At 39.4% G+C, this 18,708-nt stretch overlaps 1 protein-coding gene across 2 annotated transcripts in view; it reads left to right on the top strand.

The window, feature by feature from the left end:
- The window catches only part of ACOX2 (acyl-CoA oxidase 2), a 36,433-nt gene that overhangs the window by 15,289 nt on the left and 2,436 nt on the right, over positions 1-18,708 (top strand). For both annotated transcript variants that reach the window (XM_063291509.1, XM_063291510.1), the window contains 7 exons: positions 270-432; positions 3,135-3,325; positions 4,344-4,505; positions 6,035-6,140; positions 9,185-9,402; positions 13,184-13,316; positions 15,515-16,223. In XM_063291509.1, coding sequence (XP_063147579.1) covers positions 270-432; positions 3,135-3,325; positions 4,344-4,505; positions 6,035-6,140; positions 9,185-9,402; positions 13,184-13,316; positions 15,515-15,577 — 1,036 coding nt within the window. In that variant the 3' untranslated portion in view covers positions 15,578-16,223. The remainder of the gene's footprint in view (positions 1-269; positions 433-3,134; positions 3,326-4,343; positions 4,506-6,034; positions 6,141-9,184; positions 9,403-13,183; positions 13,317-15,514; positions 16,224-18,708) is intronic.

Below are 18,708 nucleotides of genomic sequence, written 5' to 3'. Positions count from 1 at the left end.
TCAAGCTCCAGCACCATGACAAGGTAATGAACCTTTGCTGAAGTGTTCAATCCTACCATCTTATTATTGTGAAAAAGAGGGGAAGAGCAGCTTCTTCTGGAAGGTGAGATTTGTCTGTTTGCACCATTAGCTTTGCTAATGGAAGCAGAAGTGTAACCAAAGGAAAGCGGAACTGTGGTAGAAAGCTCCTTCTGTGTGAGGGTAGTTCGAAGTTATGTGGGCAAAGTTGCCATTCATCTTGGTTAACCAGCAGTGTTTCCTTTCCTCAGTGATCCAGAGGCTAAGATTTTGGACTATCAGACTCAGCAGCAGAAGCTTTTTCCTCAGCTGGCCACTGTCTACGCCTTTCACTTTGTTTGCGACTATCTGCGGGACCTTTTCAACAGATGCTACAGTCATACCAAAGAAGGAAACTTTGACTTGCTTCCAGAGGTAACGTGAAAGAGAAATATAGCATCTTTTCATGTGTTTTGAAAACCTTTGGCCCATTTCATCTGTCAGCAAAAAATATCCCTCACATATCTACTCAGAAAAACATCTCATGGTCTTCAGTAAAAATTACTCCCAAGTTAGTTTTGTTGGATTGGAGGGTGAGCCGTGTACTATGTCTTGACAATCTCCCAAAATAAGAAATGCTCGAGATAAGGCCAGTTCCTCATAGAGAAGTTAGACTGACCACTAAAATCTCTTCTTCATTGCTGGTGATGTGACAGCATCCTCTCTACTATTCTTGAGGGCAGTTGCTATGTGACACATAACAAAGTATTTTTAAAAAATGATACTGTAGTAGTAATTGCAAAAATAGTTTGAAAGTAAAATAAAAGTATGAACTGTTACTACCTTTTGCTCACAACTTTCCCTCTTTCAAGAACCGGTTTTAAATCACAATTTGCATTCATTAATTTGTGCACATACAGTATGTTCCTTACTAACACATGGATTGAAAATTTGCAACTGAGATGTGAATTGCTTACAGAGGGACACTTGTGCATGAGATGACACAAAAAATAGGATAGCTGTTCTGTATCTGCAGTCCAACACGTAATATTTTCTTCTACAACTGATGAATGGAAGGGGAAGAGAATTAGCAACTGGAGAATTTCAGCAGACAGTTAAGACTTTGGAACTCCATGTAATAGTTCCAAAATAGTGGAATAACTAAAGCTGCATGTCAGCACTTAATCTGAGTTCTTTCAGTTTTGCAGGGGTTCCCAAAAGAGAGCTGTGTGAGATGGAAGCAGTGGTACACATGCCTGGAATCAGCATTTGCTCATTCTTATTTTTAAAAACATTTTATGGTTGGGCACATTGGCTGGGCATCGCTAAAGCTGCTGCTTTCATATCGTTGCTTGGTGCCAAATAAATACACTTTGTGTCAGGCCGACAGAAGCAAGCTCTATCTAACTGCTTTACTCATTGTATATGCCTATGAAATAGAAAACCCCATATACTCCAAACACTTAAACAGACTCTAGTAGCAGTTCCTGTTCTTAAAGGATAAGATATGCATTCTTTATCAATTTTAGAGATTTCATATATCCTAAAAATAAGAAGATGGAGCAGTATGTTCCCATATGGTCTAGATTTAACAAGTTTAAGGATTTACTTAATTTTATATTATTACTGAGAGCCTGTTTGGTGTGGTGGTTAAGGCATCAGGTAGAAACTGGGAGACAGTGTGTTCTAGTCCTGCCTGAGGCACAAAGCCAGCTGAGTGACCTTGGGCCAGTCACTTTCTCTCAGCCCTAGGAAGGAGGAATGGCAAACCACTTCTGAAAAACCTGCCGAGAAAAGTGCAGGGACTTGTCCAGGCAGTCTCTGAGAATTGGACACGATTGAATGGATAAAAATTATTATTATTATTATTATTTGGATCCTTTTTTCTTTTGTTCGGTCTTTTTCTTCCTTATATTTATTTTATCACTGTAAGGTCTAGACCAGTCTTCCTTAAACTTGGCAACTTTAAAATGTGCTGACTGGCTGGGAAATTCTAGGAGTTGAAATCCACTGATCTTAAAGTTGCCAAGTTTGAGAAGCATTGGTCTAGACTTTTTTAATTGAAATATCACTGATAGGGTTTTTTTTAATTGTTTGCTGTACTTCACTAATAAAATGAATAAAAAAGCAATTCAAAGGGATGCAGTTTCAGGAGGAAAGCGATTGGAGCTTTCTCCTTGTTTGAAACAGAAGACTTTGGTTCTATGGACAGCTGTGGTTTCAAGAGATATTTGTGCATTGACTCGTTTTACAACCACAAAACACAGGCTTCGGATATGGTCCAAGTAATGTTAAGAGCTTTTAAATCTGTTGTCCAGTATAGATGCTTTTATTAATAGCAGTGGTCCTTTTTTTAAATAGATGCAATATTGATTTATGTAGGTAGAGAATGCTTTAAGGGTGTGCCTAACTCTCTCCAGCATGAATCAGTGGGACTTGATCCAACCACTGGTAAGCATTTATTGCCTACATTTGATCTAATAGTCTTTTCCAACCTGATGTCCGCCAGACGTGTGGGCCATTCCGGTTGGAGGTTCTCAGACTTGCAGTGCCAAGACTTTTGAAGAACATCAGGCTAGGTAAGACTGGCCTGAAGAAGTTTTAGTTATTATATACTGTGCTTGTTCCCTTCCGCAAATTCCTGGACTGAGTCTATCATAACATATGACCTGTGAATATAAAGTAGGAACAGATCGAAACCCTCATAATTGTACATTTCTGACTCAGAAAAGGTATGCTAAATTGAAGCTACTGTAAGCTGCCTTGCAGCTTGCTTGCTTGTTTATTTATTTTTCATATTCTCTGAAGAAGTATCTATTGGAGTATCTACCTTTTTTTTTTAATGCTGAGTCAATGTTGACTCCTGGCTTTTTTTTTTTTCTCCTAATGCCTTCAAGTCAGTGTTGACTCTTGGCAACTGCCTGTACTAGCAGTTTTCCTGGCAAGATTTCAGTAGTGGTTTGCCTTTGTCTCCTCCTTCCTAGGGATGAGAGGGAGTGACTGGCCCAAGGTCACCCAGCTGGCTTTGTGCCTAAGGCGGGACTAGAACTCACGGTCTCCTGGTTTCTAGCCTGGTGCCTTAACCACTAAACCAAACTCGCTCTATCTTACCATCTTAATTTCTGCCACATTCACAGCTTCATGCACTGGCAGCAGGCCTAAAAGTGATCACTACTGAGTATAGCTCAGCTGGAGCGGAGGTGTGTCGCAGGGCTTGCGGGGGACACGGCTACTCTCTCCTCAGTGGCCTTCCTTCCATTTATATGAACCTGGTCGCATCTTGTACTTACGAGGGAGAAAATACTGTTCTCCTCCTGCAAACAGCCAGGTAACATCAGTAAAAAATTGTGTCTTTCATCTCTGGAGCCTTGCCAAAACCATTTAGAGATTTCAGAAGTTTTTCCAGAATATCTTTTACAAGCACTTCTGGAGGGTTTTTTTTTATTATTATTTTTTAAATGAGTGGACTCTGGCAGTCAAAAGTTTTATTTTCCAGCATTTTCATATTATGAAAGGGATTCCAAAATGATGCAGGGAAAACTTCCATGTTTGGGCCTGTGTTGGTTTGCATTCTTATCTCTATGTCAGCCTTTTTCAACCTTTTGACCCTGGAAGAACCCTTGAAATGTTTTTCAGGCCTTTGGGAACCCCTGCACATTCAGGCTCAAATATAGGCTGGAAGCTACAACATTACTATATTCATTTCATGGGTAGGCCTATATGTATGCAGTAACAGCGTTCTTAAACTAAAAATAAAGAATGAAACTTACCTCTTTATTGTGAAGTTGCCTGAATTTGAAATATTTTTTAAAATAAATTGTGATCTCCTAGGGAACCCCTAGTGACCTCTCGTGGAACCCTAGGGTTCCACAGAACCCTGGTTGAGAAATCCTGGTCTATATGTATAATCCTTTACTTAAAGTAGGGGAGCCTTTGGTGCTGACTGGCTTCCAGAGATATCATGGAATAGAATATCCAAGAACATTCCAACTTCTATTGGGACAAAGCTGTAAGCATACTTGAATTACAGCTTTTGTGAGGAAGGGAAAAACTGTCATTTTTGCTGGAATGAGTCTCTCTCCCAGTTTCCAGAAAGGAACAGAAATACTTTTTTCTATCTTTTTATTGTTATGGTTGGACCGGGCTGAAATAAGGAGTTAAGGAAAGATAGTGATGTAGCATAATATGAGCACAGATTACCTATATAGTAAAAAAGGTTTTTTCTGTATTCTGTTGTCCAAAAATTATTTTCTGCATCCCTGTTTTTTCTGTTTGAAAATAATTATCATTCATATGCTCTTGCCTGAGGATGTCTCTTGGTTTTCATTTTTCTTCTTTACCTTTAGATTTCTTATAAAATGCTATGGAATGGCACAAATGGGCCAGTCACTTCCTTCATCAGTTGCCTACTTTTCTTCCACAATTTTTGGAAAATGCCAAGCCCAGGAAAAAAAGGATTTCCTAAATCCTGATATTTACACAGATGCCTATAAACACCGAGCTTTCAGGTTAGTACAAGGAGACTGGAACAGAGTTTGGTATATAGTACACCAATCCAAAGGTTGGGTGGTAAAAGATCTGAGAGGATTAAAGATGAGCTGGAAAATTTTAGCTTAAGGTCTTAAGTCCTAGTGTAAGCTGCTTCCCAGAGTTTGTGTGTTCTTCAGTTGGTTCCCCTAATTCCCAGAATTAAACAAATTGGCCACATGAATATAACAATAGCTGGAAAAAATCTGTGTTGTCACGAAGAGTTGACACTAACTTAAGGCACATCATCAGTCAAGAATCCAACACTCATTCAGTACTGCACTTACCCAAGGAAGATGATCTTTCATCTTCCAAGGAAGAATAGAGAGGAAAAAATTACAAAAACAGAAATCCTGTATAAGGTTCAGTTTCTTACCTTGTCCACTTAAGGTTGCCAACTGCAGCTGAAACCATCCTGGAGATATTCCCCGTCCAAAAAGTATGTGCATGCTTCTCCAGAAGCCAGTGTCCCATTAAAGTCAAATGTTAACTACTGACTAAAATGAACTCCTTGCAAAGTAAGATTCCCCTTTATAAAATTAACTGATTTCCCTCATCCTGTCATAAAGAAGGATGCACAGATATCCTCACGGTCATGCATGCAGTTTCCTCTCACCTTCAAACAGAAGAACAAAAAGAAAAACAAAATAGACAGGATGAGGGACGGGTGGTACATTGGGGAGAGAGGACTGGATGGAAGGCAAAGGAAGAGGTAACTGGGCAGGGAAGGAAAGGTGAGAGAGAGAGACAGACAGAAGCCCATATAAGTTTTAGCAAACAGATTCCATGCAGGCATGCTTTCCCAGCCAAGTAAACAGGGAATCTTCAAACTAAAGTGCAAAGGTTCCAGATTTTTCAGCAGGACTGTTTAGTCAATTGCATTTCTGGCCCATTCTTTTGTTTCTAGCAGCCTCTATTTTCTATAAGATGCCCCCCTTTCATTCATAAGTAGTTGGTTGGGAGAGGGAACTCATGGTTCTATTGTACTTACATTCAGGGATGGCTGTTGGATAAAACATTTTTAGGTTTTTGATCCCATGATTTTGTATTTAAGACTGTTGATGGAATACCTCCATTGATAGATTTTGCCCATAGCAGCTTCTATCCCTCAGCTGATTAACACTTGAACTAAATACTCTCTCAGTCAGCTGAAACAGAGCTTTACCCAGATGGCACAGAAAAACAATCATTATTGAAATGTAACCATTTTATAAACATAAACTAGAAGCTGAAATTTCCATTTATCATAAGTGACATACAATTGTGTCATGGTCTTTGGATTGTATATTGAACTGGTTTTTGATCTGCAGTGAGTTATTTTAAATCAGTGTTCAGAAACGATCTTTCATTTGCAATCATACATTCCAGAATTCCATCCTCCCATTTCACTGCATGAGTAGATCAGCCCCCTTCTTGTGCCATTAAGAGTATTTTTTAGAAATGAGGAAACCAATTATAAATATTTGTTGAACATTTTGACATTTTAATATTTGTATTCCTCTCTTCTCAGGAGTATAAGAAATGCAGTGATCAAGCTTCAACACTTGGTTCAGTCAGGAAAAGCACAACATGAGGCCTGGAACCAGTGCACTGTGCAATTGGCAAGAGCTGCAATGGTTGGTAATTGCTTTGTGCTTTTCCCCAACTAGTTCTTTTGCCAGAGACTCTGAAAATCCACCAACTAAATTGTGCTCAAGCAATGAAGCCAAGGAAAAAGGAGTCCTCTTTGGCATTCATCCAGATTGCGATTTGAAAAGCCACGCTTTGTGTAGGAAGAATGGTAGGGAAAGATGGCATTGACTTTTTAAGTTTTTTCAAGGTGTACCAGTTTTCTCCAATCTATCATGTCTTCTCTCCATTAAAGTCCTTTTTAAAATAATTTTTTAACCAAAATAGGTAATCCAAAATTAAATATTTACTAGTTGAGTCAGGGTCTGTGGCAGTTAGCAGGCTTTGGACTGGCCAGCTGACTCTTGGTGAATGTGGGGAAGGAGGTTCTGGCCAAGTGATTGTGAATACAGTCAGGCAGGTGCTACAAGAGTGAGCAAGCCCTGGCTGATGAACATAGGAAGGCTGCTGTGGTTTAGCAGTGATCCATGTTCATTTTGAGAATTGCTGACTTATATTTGCTTCAGTTCTACTCTTCATTCTATCACTAGCATTCCCATATAAATTTCTTTAAATACTTCTAGCATTCCCTCATTTCAGTTTCATTCCAGATAATTTTATTGCTTTTATTTCTAATTCCATTCACTTTGCTGGAAGCTTCTTGTTTAGCCCTTTACCCACACTTCCTTTACATTTTCTCTTTTAATTTTCAGCATTTCTTGTTCCTTTTAACTACATTCTTTGCAACTTTCCTTTTCTCTATTACACATGTATGCATCTTTCTTTTGTCCTCATTTTTTGCAGCAATTATTCTGTTAATCATGTTTTTCATTCACAGCCTCCTCAATACCATCATTCAACTTAGCATTCTTTTTCATACTTCTCACTAGCATAACTACAGACACTTCTGTGGAACTATGTAATATGATTCTTTTTACTGTGTTCCAAGCAGCTTCGTCATCCTATATCCTTGCATTCACTTTCCATTCGTTCTGTTGGGAGATTAATGCATCTTCTAATATATTGTCATAGAGGTCATTTTGCTTTAACTCTAGTTTCTTTTACTTCTTTTTCTTCACTATCCATTTTTCCCTAAGAAACTGTTTTGATACTTCCAAAAAATAGTCTGTTTTTGTTTCCTTCACAAATTCTCTTAGTCTGTTGTCATAAACAGGTAATCATGCTTTTCAATCTATTCCTTTTTCATATTTACACATGAATAGACTTAAGCTGAAACTTGTCAGCTTTCTCTTGATAGGTTCAGTTAGAAGCTAGTGCATACAGACTTCCAGCAACACAAGCTACAGTAAATGCAGATAGTGAAATAAAGGTTCAAATTCTTGCACTCTTATTTCCTGCCTGTGCCATATATCAGGATTAAAGCCACTCTCTTTAGGGTGGGAGAGTGAGTTTTCAACAGTCTCATGTTTTAGTAAAATGGACTAATCTGGTTTCAGGCTGCCTGCTTGTGACTTTCTAAGAACTGGCTCCCATACCTACAGAACTTTACATTTAGACTTTTAATACCTCCTTTTTTAGAATTCTGAACTATCCTGTACTTTTTTCCTTGCTTTTATTTGTTCTCCACTTATTTTAACCCAGATGCTCTCAACAGTACTGCCAAGTCCATTCACTTGGAATTTTGAGCAAGAGTGGATACTTCATTCTTCTTCCCTTTCTGTATTTTTAAATAGTGTCCTTCAACTCTTCTATTCCAATTATAGTATACAACCTATCAGGTCTTTGTTATACCTATTACATTATAATAGGTATATTATAATGTAATTATATTATTCCTGTTCAAGTATATTATTCCTGTTCAAGTCAAATTATTTCTGATACTCTGATTTCCATTCCATTTTTTATTTCTTCCCTTTTTGTTTCCACACATTATGATGGAAGTCCACATTTTTCTTTTCTTTGTTCCCTTTAGAACTGGGATCTTGATAATCTAGAATGGAATGCTATTTTAGGGTGTAGAAATTTATGCATACATGTATTATGAGACGACGCCAGATCTCATGGTTCTCATTGTCACAAGGTGTTTGGGGTAGGAAAGTAGTACTGCATTTTTCAGTAATTTTATTCCATTTGTTTCATTTGCATTTTTATCAGACTAAGACAGAGTTTGTTGTGCTATATAAAGGTATTATGCTCTGGGCTCCCAAAGTATTGCTGCCCAGAGCCACTTCCCTTGGTGCCCAGCGCCATTCCATATTGATCCCAGAAGCATTCTTAAAAATTACAAGGTATTTGGTCCAATTCTGTACAATTTGTGGAGAGTTACCCTGCTGAGGGACAGAGATACAGAATTCCAAGCACCTTTATATGATTTTTCCAACATTCAATTAGGTTGGAAAAAATAAAAAAATTAATGGTTATAGGACAATGCTTTGTTTACACATTTGCATCAGTATGAAGATGTCAGGCACTAGAAAACAGATGAGATCACTGTCAAGTTCTTTGGGGTGTTGGAGCAACAGAGTCCCAGCTAACAGTAAGCAGCTGTTGGGGCCAGATGTTTCCTGCATGGTCCACCAATCACCCCTTTCTTAGGTTCTCTGTTGATTTTTCTTTTTTTCTCGTGATCTCAGGCCATGCATTTGGGTCTGTTTTATTTTCCCACAATGTGTCTGAGGAGTTAGATGAACTTGAATTCAAAATGGTGGACAACAGACATTGTTAGAAGCGTGGTATTGCTCAGAGTTATGCTGCTCACCAGGCCCTATCAATAAAAAATGTGGATTTGCCTAGACACACCCACCCCCAACCTCAAATTAACCAAATATAGAGTAAGAGAGTACCAATTTGGAGAAACATGCCTTTCAGATGTAGCTCCCAGACTTGTGCAAATCTTCAGACAAATCTTCTGATCCCAGTTCCTGAGATCACTGTGAGTAGAGTTATTTCAGACATTGAAATGGAAACCCTACTGCATAGAAGTAGAACCTCCACAATGGATCTCTTTCCCACCATTTGACATACAAACTTTTAACCTATGTGGAAGTTTATGGTACAAAGATCTGAGTTATGACTCTGTTAACTTTTTCAGGCTCATAGCCATTACATTGTGGTGCAAAAATTTACTGAAGCCCTGGAGAAGTTTGCAAAAGAGTCTGCCATCCAGAGGGTCCTTAAAAATCTCTGCGACTTGTTTGCGCTACATGGGATTTTCTCTAACGCAGGAGACTTTATGCAGGATGGGTATTTTTCTACAGAGCAAATTGACGGGGTGACTGAAACATACCTGGACCTCTTGGCAGTCATTCGGTGAGATGACTTTCTTCTCCTCTCAAAGACTTAATGCATTTGGCTCCATATTTGTATTACACTGACGCAAATCTAGCAAATTGCCTAACTTTTAGATGAACAAGGGAGGCCTGCACATTTCAGGGATCCTGCGAGAAATACTGGTATCTCTTCTGGATTGCCCATAAACATACTTTGCATTTCCTTCTCTAGAAAAGATTAACTATGTCATGTGCTATGGCCTAGTACAGGTAGTCCTCACTTAACAACCATTTGTTTAACGATGGTTTGGACTTACAATGGTGCTGAAAAAAATGACAACTGGTGCTTGGTAACCAGTTCACATTTATGACCTTTGCAGCATCCTGCGGTCACGTCATCGCCATTTTCAATCTTCCTGACCAGCTCCTGGTGAGCAAAATCAATGGGGAACCGCATGATTTGCTTAACAACCACTTGGTTCACTTAACGCCCAGTGATTCACTTAATAACCGCTGCAAAAAGGTCATAAAATTGTGTCAGATTCACTTAGCAACCTAAATTCTGGTCCCAATTGTGGTCATTAAATGAGGACTACCTGTAATAGTGACATTTCTGTGGGCACCGTATTTCTTTCTGTGTGAGTAAATATGGGAATGGAGTTAAAAGTTTTTACTCGCAGTGTCTGAGCAAAAGCCAGTTTGCCCAAGAAATGCCTATACCACACTGAGGAGCACACTAGGATCTCTTCTCCCCTAGCGGTGGCTTTGCAAGGCAGGGAACTTCCCTATATTAGGTCAGCCTCTTTGCCATCCAGCCCAGAGTTAACAGCTTTGACTGGCAGCAGCTCTTAAAATCCAGGCATTTTTAAAATCGTTATTTGTATATTTGTTTATTTTTTATGTCTCACCATTTCTCCAGTTCAGGGTGGCTTATATGGGAATCTCCTTTCATTTTAGTCCTGACAACAGCAACCATGTGAGGTGGGTTGGGCTAAGAGAGTGTGAATGGCCCAAAGCCACCTGGTGAGTCTCCACAGTGAAACCTGCATCTCCCGAGAGAGAGCACGCGTGAGCGAGCAGCAACTGGACTTGAGACTTTCAATATATATGAAACAGCTGTTCTGCCAGTGAGCTATAGCCTCCCTCTGAAGGGTCTTTTTAAAGGTACCTAAGACGCGGTGGCGCTGCGGGTTAAACCGCTGAGCTGCCGATCGGAAGGTCGGCGGTTCGAAACCGCGCGGCGGGGTGAGCTCCCGTTGCTCGTCCCAGCTCCTGCTCACCTAGCAGTTCGAAAACATGCAAATGTGAGTAGATTAATTGGTACCGCTTCGGCGGGAAGGTAACGGTGTTCCGTGAGTCATGCTGGCCACATGACCCGGAAGTGTCCTATGGACAACGCCGGCTCCAAGGCTTTGAAACGGAGATGAGCACCGCCCCCTAGAGTCGGACACGACTGGACTTTACGTCAAGGGAAACCTTTACCTTTACCTTTACCTAAGAAGACCATCCTGTAGAAGTTCTAGGGAAATAATTTGGAAATAATTCTATTCTAGATGGCTCTTGGAGCTATGAATTCTGAGAGTTGTAGTTTTGTACCTGGTGCTCCCTCAGAAATATTCACACAGTATTTGTACCATAGGCAGGCTCAGGATGGGCTTAGTTTCCAGATTATTAAAGATACTGTATTCATAACAGTATCTCCCATTTCGAAGGCTCTTAAAATTCAAGAGGACTGAGAGACCAGGCTCAGAGAAGGTTTGCCAGTAAACATTAAAAACAGCAGGCTGAATTGCCCAGTAGCTTAACTGTACAAAAATCAGCTTGAGATGTTCATACAAGTTCATAGTTCCTCTGTTCAAACTAAAAATGGCACTGTAACCTTTTAGTTGCTGATTGGGTATGTGGCTGTTCATAACAAAAGCAGGCATTGAAGAAGTGCCTTTGATCATGGCTCTGATCTTTGGAAAGCATGGAAGTCGCAACTTTGTCTATTTCACGATGGGAGCAAATCCATTAGTGCCGTCAAATAACTTTAATTGAAGATGAGTGTCTGGGCTTTTAAAGAAGTCAGAAGTATTAATTTAAAATATTTATTAATCCCTTTCTAATGAAGAAGGTAGGTGAAGTGGTACAACCGCATCACCAAATACAAAGGCATAAAAATAATGTATTATTTCCAGTCTTTTAATGTATTGTTTGACACACTGAAAGGGATAGGCAACATCTGTATGGCAGAGGCTAAGACATGTTTTTTTTTTGCACAGTGCAGAAAAGCAGCCTAATATGCTTGACTTACAGAATTATAAACAGCACCATAACGGCTACTTTCTTCCTTTTGTGTCCTATTGCTACCCTTGAAGACTATTATTCCCCCAACCCATCTCTTCTATCCATAAAACAGGATTGTGTGTCTCCTGGGGTTTGAGAATCGTCCTTGTCTTTAGGGCTGTAAAATGGCTGGTAGATTTTTGAGAGCAAACCACAATGAATGGAACTGTTGAGAAAAATTCCCAGTGCTCATAAGAGAGCTGGGCTCCAACAAGCTGCTTGTTTTATCCCCAGAGTTAGCAGAACAATAAAATATATTCCAAAATAAATGGATTGGGTATATAATTTATACAGCTTGTGGAACCTGGTTGTGTTGGTGGGCAATTTTGATACATACTTTTGGTTTTGTTGAAGTGTACAATGTCAAAGAATGTAGTCAGAGAACAAAGAGCAGACAAAGAGAAAATGTAGAGGGATTTTGATGGAAATTAGTTGTTTTAGAAGTGGGTGAAAAAAGTAAAAAAAGGGGGCCTCCAGCAGAGTTGAATGGAATTAAAAATGAAAGTGATGAAATTATTTGGGAGGAAACTGAATTGGAGAAAAGAGTATTTTAGAGAATTGTTTGGGAATAATAGTGATATACTTAAAAGTAGAATTGAAATTAGTGCTATAAATGTTACAAGAAAAAATTGATGAAATGGAAGTCTGTATAAAAAGGGAAAGGTAGCAATAGTAAATGCAAAAACTATGGGGAGCTTAGGTTGTCAAGTGTATCTGGAAAGGAGATGGACAGAATTTGGATTCATTTTTTACAAGAGGTGGTAAAAGCAAGACGCGTGGCTTTACCAGTGTGGCTGGTCAGCTGGTATGCAGACCAACACCTTTTATACCAGTGTGCAGGTTAAGGATAGTTTATGCTGCATTACTGTTTATTAATATAATTAACATATTTAGAAGTTGTATTGTGTAATAACAAAATCAATTCTTTATACTGTTATTTAGCTCGTGCAAAATGTTGGTGAAAGTACATTTTTCTGGTTCTGGCTGACGTGCAGTAACTTTCATTAGCTTCCATGCCCAGTTTGAGATCCTTGCACTTTCTTCTGAATCCCTGTTGTTCCAGATTTTGCAAACTTAAAGGAATATCTGCTTCCATATAGATGGAAGTCTAGAACCTAAACTACAACTTCCACGTTGTTCAGGCCAGGGCCAATGGTAAGACACAGAGTTGTAGTTCTGCAGTATCTGTAGAGCCACAGGTCATCTCTCCAGGGATTTCCCTCTGAATGGTGATCTTTCATTTCCCTGCCCGTGTTACATCTTTCACTGCTGCTTGATTTTTTTAAATTTTGTTTATATAGATGCTTATAAATTGCTGCTGCTTCTGAACTATACATCTGGTCCTTATGTTTCTAACCTGCTTTCACTTAATGTTGATGTCTGTTTTAAGTTTCTGTTGGATTTTTTGGTTGTATTTTGTTTTGAGTACTATATGGAATAGAATGTATGACTGATAAATTGTGACTCACAAAATGTTTTCTTTGCTGTTTCAGGAGAGATGCTGTACCATTAGTGGATGCATTTGACTTTTCTGATGCATTTTTAAATTCAGCCCTGGGAAGCTATGATGGCCACGTCTATCAGAGGCTTTATGAGTGGGCCAAGAAGTCACCAGCCAATCACCAGGTGAGAAGAATGAAGGCCAAAATGAATAGAAAACCAGGTTTGCGTGAAAAGGCAGTATTTAACAGGAAATAGTTGCTTTTCAGTGTCAGACCAAGACAAAATCTACTTTGCAGGCTGAACTTGTATTACGAAAAATGTATCATTTGTGTGATTTCCCATAACCTGGTTAATCTTATATAAATATATACAATGTATACAAACCTGGGCATGATAAATGATAAATAGAACTAGCTGTAACCAAACTAGGGTTAATGGTAACAGAAATCAAAACATACAGAAAACGTAAGTTTGAAATGATTTGGGACATGCTGTGGAAAGAGAAAAAAGGGCATTTGAGGGCTGATTTGAAGGAGATAAAAATCATTAAATGGGCAAAGAAAAAGGCAGTTCTTCATACAACAAGAGAGGCAGGGTATTGGCAAAAAAATTGTCATGACAAGAATACAGATTACCCAGTACAAAGAGAGATGGAAAATTGAAGCAGTAATCTTGAGTAACTTTAAATTCTGGATTTAATGGTCTAATGGGATTTGAAATTGGCATGCATATTACTTCTAGGCTTCAAGCCTGGTGTGGAGACCATCCCAGTTAATGTTTCCAAACAGGACCCTGTACTCCTTTCTTAGGTCTTTCATGATGGGTTGGACAAGAAGATGCATTAAAATGCAAAACTATGTCAATGTTTTACAAACATGGGAACAGGCAATAGCCAGTTTGGCTGGGTTCACACAACATACTTAACGTGGATTAAGAAAACATGGTACCTAGCCACTTTTGACTGCTGGTGAAAAGTTTATAGGTTTACACCTGGTTAGTACTGGATAGGAAAGCTCAGGGGAAAAGCAGGGCTGGTGGTTGTCTGAGAAGATGGGGAGGTAGTTTTCTGACCCTGTTTTTTCTCCACGAGAGGAAAAAAAGAACGAATTAGTGCTCAAATAACAGTTGGGCTGGATGGATGAAGATATCAACATGAACTATTTTAAATAGCTCTGAAGGCATCCAAAAGTCACTGGAACGTAAAATGGGACATGTTTTTGCATTTCATTAAGCCCTTCTTTCCCATCTCCCAAATAATCTGAAAACTAAGAATAAATCAGGGGACAAGAGAAAATATCCGTACATCTGCTTAATTGGCATTCTGTCCACCAATGCCTGAACGCTGGCTGGCTGGCTGTCTCCAGGGTTTTAAGTTGCACAGAACAAATACATTTTCTCTGCTTCTTGATAAAATGTTGGGTGCTTCCATTCCTGTGTTATGGACTTCTGCTCCAGTATAGTGTCGTTGGCTGGCATGATGTATAATGATAGGAAGGGAAGGTTTTTGACGGCGAACAAGCAAGTAGTCTCAGTTTCCTACTCAAATAACCCAATGAGCACAGCTTGGGTGGGGGCTTTGCTAGCAGCTGCAGAAAGAGCAGAAAAGGAAGAACTAGGCAGTGTCGTAAGTCAAGGCCAGAGACTTGGTGTAGCAAAGCCCTACAACAGGAGGCAAGCCCTGAACTGCCACACTAATAAATTTCCCTCCATCTTTGTCAGTTTTGACCATCAGATGCAATGTGTGACAATACACAATTATCATTCTAAAGGCTGATCATTAAGTGATGTGCATAGGTTCTGGGAATGCTGCATAGAACCTATGCTTGCTACACACGCCCTCCCCTTTTTTGTCCATTTTCAGTACCTTTTCAGATGTCTGATGGGGAATCCTTCACCCAAGCCCTAACTCCTTGCTGTAGAGGGCATAGGAACAGAAGGGACAGAAGGAAGAGCAGCTACCAAGGCAGTGGTCAGATAAGAGGGGCTTGAGCCTATTCCAAGGAAGTAACTTGGGAAAACGTATCAGTCAAGCCCCTCACTAGTTCACACACAGATTAAGTGAGAGAAGGGGGAAGCACATTCAAATTTGCACAACTATGTTATCATAGCTGTTACAATGAAAGTACTCGTGACCTAGATGGCATTGGTTTCTTAAGTCTGTAAGGGCTGACATTTGCAGACCACTATTTTGAGCTGGGTAAGAGCCTAGGAGCTCTGATTTCGCTACATTTAGTTTAACGCAGTGAAAACATAAAATTGGACAGGTAATTGTGAGGCTGTAATGAGAAAGTCAAGCTAGTATGTTCTGCTGACTTTGCCACCAACAGCCGTGGACGGAACATCTACCTAATGCTTTGCCCTCCCTTTCCTCTTTCCAACAGGACAATCGGGTCTTCAAGACATACTTAAAGCCGCTTTTCCAGAATGCTCTCTCCAAGCTATGAAGACGGGGCTGGCACAGAGCAACTCCTTTCTTAACTGCCCTCCAAGCAAGATTGTCAGCTTTCCATAATAAGCCCATGTAATGTAATTGCAGGCTGCTTTTAAGCCTTACCTATCAGACCTGAGTTGTCCTTTTGAATTGTCCTGTCATACAAAAGGCAGGCAGTTGATTTCCAAAGAGCATGTGGTGGTGGGTTGATCACAAGATCACCACAAAAGTGTATGATAGTGATCCTGTGTTCATTTTCCATTCACAGCAGATTTGACCTACATGCAATCAAATGAATTCTATGAAATCCACCCAGTTACAACCAGGGAAAAAGTCATACATATCCTCCAAAAGAACTGTCTCCATCATGATGCCTTCCAAATATACTAGCCTGCAACTATCCACAGGAAAGTTGTAGTCCAAGGCATCTGGCAGGCAGTAAGTTGGGAAATGATGCCCTAGAGTAGTGATGATTGGGGGGGGGGGGGGGGCTAACAGGAAAGGGTTTATAGAGGTGGGGTTTGGGGGGGGCGCTTTTGAGTCAATGCTGACTTCTAGCAACTGCCTAAACTAATCCCTGCAGTTGTAAGGCTGAGAGAAAGTGACTGGCCCAAGGTCCCCCAGCTGGTTTTGTGCCTATGGCAGGACTAGAACTCACAGTCTCCTGGTTTCTTGCCTGGTGCCTTCACCACTACACCCAACTGGCTCTCATAGTTTTTTTAGGGCTTACTTAATTTTTGAAAAAGTTCTTAGTGAAACTCCGACTGGATGCTTACTATAGTCACACACACCAAATCAATTTCTCAAACTGACCCTGAGATAGCACCCCTTGGGGCAGTGGGAAAATTACAGCAGCTGTCCTTACTGGTGGAGCACATGCTGACTCCAAATCTGATTTTTCTGTACTTAGTAAGTGCATTCTCAGAACTGAGCGCATCCTATATGGTGGGTTGCCTCTCCTTGCCACCACTTCTGAAATCTCAAAACTTGGTGGTGCTTTTCCCTATTGCTCATATTACAATGGTTGCTATTTTCTCTTACGACTATTAACACTGGATTCACATCTGCATTCAACCTGAGTCTCGTCTCAACTGTGTTTTGGACAGTTACTATTTCTCCATCTTATACAAATAAAATAAAGTGGTGAAATCAGCCTGAGGTTAAAAGTAGTATGTTTAAATATAATAAATATTACCACCTTGCAGAAGAAACCCTGCAACATAGATAATAAACATGTATTGTGAGAGCTGGATAAAAAAGGAACCAAGTAGAGCCGGGGGTGCTATAAAGACATTATTTACAACCCTCTGTGTGATGAGCTAAGTAAATTTAAACTGGAATATGGGTTTTGTCTGCTGCTGCTTTGCAGCTACATTATATTTGTCTCTAAGTCACTGTCCCATTCATGAAGGAGCTTTTGAAGAAGAGTACAATCAATATACTATTAGTTACATTTGTTATATGGCTTAATTAAAAATAATATGACTAACAGCTGTTATATTTAAAAAACTGTGTTCAATATGCCGTTTCAAGTTGGAAACAATTGTTCAGATCTTTCTGGAAAGTTTCCAATATTCTGATTGTTCTGGAAGGGTTATGAGTTCTAAATCAAGCACTGAACACTTCAGAACATCCAGAGCATTTCCAGTAACATAAAAAAAACGTTTCGAGCTTGAAATATTTTGAATATAAAACATTCCTCTTTTGGATAGAATCCCACTATGTAAGATGTGCTTAGAATTTGCTCATCAGACATGTCTTTTAAATCAGGAGTGAAGAGGTTTTTTTGATCTACTGGGTAACACAAAATACCCACAGGACCAGCCCTAGGTTTGCTCCCCTGAAGCTAGCAATTAATCAGTTGGCTGGCAACCAGGTGCATAGGATGGACTTGGGCAGATCAGGTGTTACCACTGTGGGCTATAGCTGGGTGCTGCTGGAAGTTACAAATGCAGCCTAATTCACCTCATAAAGCTGATAAAAATAGTTTTTTTGAAACACCCATGGGGAGGCAGCTTGGTGTAGGGCTGAAGGTGCTGGATCAGGAGACTGACTTCTAGTCCCCCTTAGGCACCAAAGCCAGCTAGGTGACTTGGACCCTCTATCAGCTGAATTCACCTTACAGGTTGTTGTGCAGGAAACAGGAATCAGGAGCATTAGTTATGCTGCCTTGAGTTGTACAAAATAAAGACATGATATGAATCTAATAAAAAATCAAAAATTGGCAATAAAAGACATCACAACTCGTGTCATTTTTTTCAGATTTAACTACTATAATCACAAGGGAGTGAAGTCTTGTTTTAAAGATAAAGAGGTGGTATTTCAGAATCTCGATAAATGCTATGAATTGTAAAAACCACATATTATAAAGAGTTTTAATTAATAGATTATAATCTGGGATGGGCGTCTATGCCTAAGGACTCCCATGATTTTCAGACAATTAAAATATTAGCTTGCTCAAGACATTTCCTTTATCAGATTTACATTCCTCTACAAAGTTTAACATTTATTTCAAAATTTCTATTTGTATTCCTTTGAGGTAATCCTCTCCCCACCAAAAGAAAAAAGAAAAGAAACAGCAAAAATAGTAATTATCCGCACACAAGCTGTTGTCTGTCAGAGGTAGAGGCACTATTTCCTGCAATGTTAACAGCAGCAAAAAACAAGCCATAATTTTTTTTCATTACACATTTTAGGGCTTATGAAAATCTTATTAAAGGTTGCAATTATTTTCAAATAGGATAAAATTGGGAGTTCTGTACCATGTTGCAAATTCTAAAATAATTGGTTGCTTAATTGGTATAAAATATTACTATTTTCCCAGTTTGATTGTAAATTTCATAAAAAATACTAAACTATATTTGTGATTCAATGAAACTACATATGCATATATACCTATGTACTCATATATTCTTGCATATATAAAGCAAGAACAGGACCAATTTAATTCAGCAAGTCCTAAGTATCTGCACTGGATTAATACCTAAGCTTCCATTTGCTCTCTAGGTAAAAATTCCTAACCCTGTAATGGATCCTCTCCCAGAAAGGTATGAAAGCTGATCTCTCCCACATAACCCCTACCTGCTTGTATGATCCATCTTGTTCTGCAGTTAGGGATCATGTTGGAATGGATGTCACCTCTTC

This window comes from Candoia aspera, chromosome 2, assembly GCF_035149785.1.
Source record: "Candoia aspera isolate rCanAsp1 chromosome 2, rCanAsp1.hap2, whole genome shotgun sequence".
Lineage (NCBI taxonomy): Eukaryota > Metazoa > Chordata > Lepidosauria > Squamata > Boidae > Candoia > Candoia aspera.
This window is presented reverse-complemented; position numbering and strand designations above follow the sequence as displayed.